Source organism: Nothoprocta perdicaria, unplaced genomic scaffold (genome assembly GCF_003342845.1).
Source record: "Nothoprocta perdicaria isolate Ctin4 unplaced genomic scaffold, notPer1 scaffold_50, whole genome shotgun sequence".
NCBI lineage: Eukaryota > Metazoa > Chordata > Aves > Tinamiformes > Tinamidae > Nothoprocta > Nothoprocta perdicaria.
The window spans coordinates 1,575,680-1,582,054 of record NW_020455755.1 but is presented as its reverse complement, the minus strand read 5'-3'; the positions used below and the strand labels follow the sequence as shown (position 1 = coordinate 1,582,054).

Below are 6,375 nucleotides of genomic sequence, written 5' to 3'. Positions count from 1 at the left end.
TGCCGCGGCCAGCGCCACCAGGGCGTGTGCCTCGAGGCGTCCCCGCTGCGGAGCCGCAGCCTCGAGGAGGCCGCGCGGGAGGAGGAGGAGGCGGGCGGGCGCGCGCAGGTCTGGCTGGCGCTGGAGCACGTGCAGGACCCCATGAACCTGGGCGCCCTGCTGCGCTCCGCGTACTTCCTCGGCGTGGACAGGGTGGTGAGCAGCCGCAGGAACAGGTACCGCGCCCGCGGGAACGGGCACGGCTCCCGCGCGACGGGCAACGGCCCCACGGGACGGGCAACGCTCCCACGGGACGGGCAACGGCCCCACGGGACGGGTACAGCGGGACCGGGCAACGGCCTCACGGGACGGGCAACGCTCCCACGGGACGGGCAATGCTCCTGCAGGGCCTCCCGGGCCTCGTGTCCCGCAGGGAGCCCCAGGGACCGGCCTCGTCCCGCTGGGAGGCCGGGCCTGGCCCGCGCAGCTCCGGGAGCWCGCGGGGTGTTTGGCCCGAGCTGAGTGCGCAGCCCGAGGAGCAGAGGCACGCGGGGGATTTTGCAGAAGATGGGCTGGTTTTCTCTCTTTTTCCCCATGTCTCTTTATGCTGGGGGTGCTCAGCTGTGCACGCAGCTGCTGCAGCCCCTTCCTGGGCTAATCCCGGTGCCTTCCCATTCCCGATAGGAAGGTGGATCCCTACAGTGAGTGAGATCATTTGCAAACGAGTTTAGGAAAGAATTGCACAGGCAACAGAAGTAAATAAAAAACCAAAAATTCTCCTGTTTTCCCTTTTTGCCCTCACAAACTTTTCTGTTTCTTTATCCCCTTGCAGCTGCCCCTTGACTCCAACAGTGAGCAAAGCCAGCTCCGGAGCTATGGAAGTCTTCGACGTCTACAGCACGGATAATTTCCAGGGTTTTTTGAAGGTAAAACTACCTTTCTGAAGCAGGGGCTCCTCTCAGCGTTGTTTTAGTGCAGCCATGTGTGTGGGAAATCTAAAATACTGTTTGTGTTGGAGGGAGAGGAGGTGCAGAGAGAGGAGTCCCAAATTCCCGTGTTTCTGCCCTGCACTCCTGCCTGCTGCCAGCTGTCTGTGCTGTCGGACCAGCTCTGGACCAGGCTGGACGGCTCCATGCTCCAGGCCCCTCTCCGTGTTCCAGGCCCCTCTCCAGAGCACAGAAATAGCAGGATAAGCTGTGCCTGAGCGTGGGCTCAGCAGGACGGGACCTGTCTCCCTTGCGTCTGTAGGGACCGGAGCTGGTGGTGCTGGAGCAGAAGCAGCTTCCYAGGGCCTGATATACGAGGGCAGCATCCAGCAGCCTTCGGAGCAGGGAAGGATAGAGGAGCTGAGAATCTTTTCACCCYGTCCTCTGAGAAAGGGCCCCTGCAGGATATTATTGGAGAGGGAGGATGCAGATGGAAACACATGCTTTAATGGCAGCAAATCCAGAGCATTTGCTTTGTGTTGGCAGGATGTGTCCCTTGTTATGTGGTGGCCCAGCTCCTCCTGCAGGTCCCTGTGCGCTCCCTGGCACCCTGGTTCCCAGCCCGGTGCTCCCTCCGTGTCCCAGCACAGAGCTGTGGGACCGGGCACGTGTTGGTGCACGGCCACAGGGGAGCGGGGTCTTCAGCTGAGCCTCACGATTCCAGGGAAAACCAGGAAAACCCATGTCCAGCCATGCAATAGGTCTGCAGCAGCCAGAGCACTGGGTGATGGTGAAATTAAAGGCATATAAAATATATTGATATTTAATTGAAACAGCTGGAAGATTCACTTTGTTATCGTAAAGCTTGAATTATTAACATTTTGAGCCATTGCAGCAGTTCATTTAATTGGACCCAGATTCGCTGGCCTAACCCTTGGCATTGCCTGGCTGGTGTAAATTTGATGTAATGTAATGTAAAAAGTGCCAATTTCACAGGAAATGAAGCTGGCAAGAAGCAGCAGCTCTTTTTTATTGTTAAAATGGATATCCAAGACAAATAATTAAGGCTCTTATTACTGTGGTGAAGGAGAATTGCCGTTTCTCTTGTTATATGAGGGGCAGAGAGTGTCAAATCACCTGCTTTATGTGCGGGCAGTTTGTTGGTGTCCAAGCTTGGAGACAAACACTGGTGTTCACAGGTGTTACTGTGATTTTGTGCTGGCCAAGCCTGCCTGGGAGGGTTCCATTGCGTTGCCCTGCAGATTAGCTTCGTGTTCACATAACAGTACAGTTTCTTGAGTGAGTTCCCGGCCAAAAACACAAGTTTTTTTTTAATTACTAGCAAAAAAGAAAGGGGTCATTTCAGTTGCTGTTTATTTCCTTGCTGACCTGGAATAGACATCAGAAATAAAACAACCCTATAGATATTGATTTATTTTCTTAAAGCAAGGTTTGAGTCTTGGTGCTGGGAGGATTTGGGGGCTACAAGTGCAGGGGGTGTTTATTAACAGACATAAAAGCTAGTCAGCTTCACTGAAAGTCTGAAAGTGTTTACATGCATGTGCTTTTTTAAGCTTCAACAGTTGGGATTGTTTTTAATATTTGTCCCCTTCTCTGTTTCTTTGCAAGGCTAAAGCTGYAGAAGGCTGGGAAGTCGTGGGAACAGTCAGCAGCACTGAGGCCCCAGAAGATGTTCCTGTCATTAATTGCTTGGAATTTCAGTGGAGTAAACCCCTTATTTTAGTAATAGGTATTWCATCTTGCATTGCTGTGGGCTTGGTGGAAGCTTGTGTATGAGTGCGTGATCRGAGCTACTTGCAGATCTGCTCCGTCCTGCTTGGGAGTCTGAAAAAGAAAAGCTCAGACAGAAGCCCTAGAGAGAACTAGAAAGGAGGGATGCAGAAAAAGTGGGGAGTCTGGGAGCTTTCCAGGTGGAATTGCAGGAGCAAAACAGCTCATGTRGATAACTAGGAAGTTTAGTGGCTGCAGAGTGACTGGATGGTTGTCATGGATGGCCTTGGGAGAGCTCGAGCAAGCAGCTCACCCCGCACGCTGCCCGTGGCCTCGTGTGGCCACGTTGTAGCCCCCTGCTCCGTGGCACTTGGCACGTGAGCTGGTTCGAGCTTTTACACTTGGAAGTAGTGTCATTTTGGCAGAGAGCCATAGAGGGGCTGTAATCCTGCCCTGCGCTGCCGTTTTCTTGGCTCAGAACACATTCCTTTAATTAAAATGTTTATTGAACTCCTAGAAATACTGACAAGACAGCGCAGCAAATCTGGCATCTCTACAAGATGTGTGGAGCTGTGTTACAAAGGGAATAGAGAGGCTGGTGGTGCTACTGATGGACCACAAAGAAATGCATCCCAGAAAGATGACAACACCAAGAGAAAGGAAGGGGGGGAGAGTGGCAGTGGTGTCGTTACCTTGAATTATGAGAGATTTCTCCAGGAAAAAGTCCAAATATCCTTTTGTCAAGGGAGATTGGAGGCTGATTGGTAGATGCATGAAGAGAGCTCCCAGACCTTGCAGCAGTAATGATTTCAACTCTCTGCTGAGCACTAACTCTTCACTGGAAGGAAAATTGAACATTATAGTCTTCTGATGCTGGGGTTGTTTGAAGAAGCGTCCGAGATCTGAATATGTAGCGTGGAAGCAGCCACAAACAGGGAGAAGCAGAGAGAAATTAAGCTGGTTGTAAGCTTTCTAGCATTGCACAGATTGTCTTGTAAGTTAAGCATTTGTGGATGTGAATTTACCTTCCTGGCATTCTCRCTGGCTTGGCAAAGAGAACACCTTGGACCGTCCGGCTTGATGTTGTCTGCACTGTCCCCRGTGCCTGAGGTGACAGGCGGGCTGGCCGCCCTTACAGCTGCAAGCTCTGCGTGAAGGGGAACGGATTGGGAGCACTTGGATGTCCTCGCAAGAAGAGTTTCTGGGTTTTTGCTCTTCTTACATATTCAGGCTTTAGCTGAGGTTTTAAGGCTGTTTATGGAATTGGTAGTTTTATTTAGATGCTTAGTTTGCATGTTTTTCCAAACCATCAGAACTGACGTTTCCGCCTGGCTTTGAACATCCTGTATTGAAAACTGCAGTTGTTACATGAGTGTTCATTGGAAATGGGTCAGGAAGCCTCCTGAGCTGTTTATTTCAGGCACATTCTCTCTCTGGACGCGGAGGCTTTCGGGCACTGCTGTGCAAGTGTCTGGGAAGGTTTCTTGGAGGAGGTGGAGTCGTCAGAGCCTGGTCGGGTACTGCAGGTCCTTTTGTGCCTGTCATGAGAAGCCAGACCGAATCCTGGGCCGCACTGAGTGAGAGAAGGGGAGCAAACGTTCCTGAATACRTGTGAGCATGACCCAGGGACAGTGTCAGTGAGGGACAAAGCTGAGATTGAAGTCGGTGAGAGACAAAATGTTTTTGTTCATAGGCACAAACTAGGATTTTATCCAGTTCAGTCAACACGTGTCACTCTGCAGGTCTCTCTGCCCTGAATTTATGTATCCTAATCATTTTAAGCAGCCAGAACCATAATAAGCTTTATAAAAGCTGGAAGCAAAATTGTTGCCCTTATTAGAATTGTAGGACCCTTATCAGGGTGAGGAGAGGGCTGCCCCAGGAACTGCAGCAGCGCTGCTGTCCTGGTTGAAGAATYGCACGAGAGGGCGATTTTGAGAGGCTCAGGAGACAAATATTGCTGCAAGTCCCTGGTGACAACCTTGATCCCAAACGCCCTAGTGGGTGACGCGCTCGGCGCCCCAGGAGCGGTCAGGGATCGGGCAGGGTTGGGGTGAAGGGTAGGGCTGTCAGAGGCCCGTTCAGCTCCCGGGATGCACAGTCTGTTTTGCTAAGGGTGAGCACATCTTTCAAACGAGCCAGGCTTTCTTGCAGCCCTGTAGCTGTCTCTGGAACTCTAAATAATGAATGTGAAAGAAATCTTTGGGGAGCTGAGCACGTTGGGAGGTCTGTGGGCTTCTGCATTTCACATGTCTGCGCATAGGGTTGTTTAAAGCCTCTCCTTTTCCATTTCCCTTTGTGACAGTGTGAGTCAAACAACTACTAATGACCTGGGATAGATTTCAACTCTGTTTCACCAGTGTATCAGCCCAAACATATCAGGGCTGTTGGATGGTTTAACAACTAATCAATTGAAGCCTCTGGTTAAACTGTCTGCATTCACAAGTTGCACGCAGCTGGTGGTACTGTGTGTGGAAAAGGCTGAATCGGTCGCTATCGATAGGGATGTAGATTTGCAGGACCAGACTGGGCCTCTGGCCTCTTTTCTGCCTGTCCGCTGTGGAGCAGCCATGCCCTGGGACCAGGGGTCCCTGCACAACGTATCCTGACGTGGGCTTTGCACTGTACACATGGGTGTGTTGCATGGAACTTCCTCAAAAACACTTTGGAAACCCAGAGAACASATCCAAGGTGGTTGGGTTGGATGAGGTGCTGGCCTCTTTGGCTGGTCTTGACTCTCATTCCTTAGAGTTGGTGAGATTACTTGTGAGCTTGTGCAGGAGCAGGATGTATCTGTGAGGGAGCATTAGCAGGACCAGTGTTGGGGAAGGTGAGAAGGGGATGTGATAGTTGCTGGGAGCTGACCTGAGCAGAGTCTTTGTTCTGCAGGCAATGAAGGTGATGGACTTACCCTAGAGACACAGCGTTTGTGCCATCGGATGCTCATCGTGCCACCTGGCAGAGCCCTTTGCCCAGGGATTGAATCACTCAACGTCTCTGTTGCTACCGGTAAAAACAGGAAACATTTCACAGTTCAAATTCCTGTTTTAGAAATGAAACATCCAGGTCCCCAGAGCGATTTTCTTGCAGTTAAAAATAATAATCACCCACCTTTCCTACAGGTATTCTCCTGCACTCCATCTGCAGCCAGAAACTGAAGCGTGGTGATTGATGTTACCATGGCAGGCGGTGGAATCCATCCAGCCCAGCCCTTCTGACCAAGGAAGCTGCTCAGGACAGGGAAGTTCAGCTTCCAGGGTCCTCTCCAATGCTGCACGGTGTAAGGGAGACCCCCCGAGCTGAGCGTCCTGGCTGACGAGCTGCACTGCTGGAGTCCGACTGTCTGCACACCGCTAGGTACCAGCCCCGGAGGAGGGTTGTGAGGAAGTGAGGCAGAGCGGGGCTTTGGGAGCAGCAGCCGAGTCCTCCCGACTGCACTGAAATGTCCAGCCATGGCTGCACACCCGGCCTGTGTCACACGAGGGGCTCTGCACGTGGCCCGGGCTGCAGAGAGGGTTTGGGTGGTAGCTGGAGGTGGGTGTTGAGCGCTGCCTCCCACACCTGCCCCGGGCTGAGCCCTCTGCCCTGCAGCCGGGGCTCCGGTTCCGCGTGTTGCTGCTGCTGGCATTGGGGACTCTCAGCAGCATCTCCTTGCGGCGAGCTGGCTCCGCTGTTACGTGTCACTGCTCAAGTGTCCGGAAGCACCCCGTGTTGTATTTGGTTGTAAAATAGGTGTGCA

At 52.3% G+C, this 6,375-nt stretch overlaps 1 protein-coding gene across 1 annotated transcript; it reads left to right on the top strand.

Moving 5' to 3' along the window:
* On the top strand, nt 1–6,375 carry MRM1 (mitochondrial rRNA methyltransferase 1; the record flags this gene model as incomplete). Its single annotated transcript, XM_026047888.1, has 5 exons — nt 1–215; nt 812–905; nt 2,535–2,655; nt 5,526–5,645; nt 5,759–6,375. Coding segments are annotated over 5 exons (600 nt in total), but the record flags the coding sequence as incomplete, so codon positions are not given.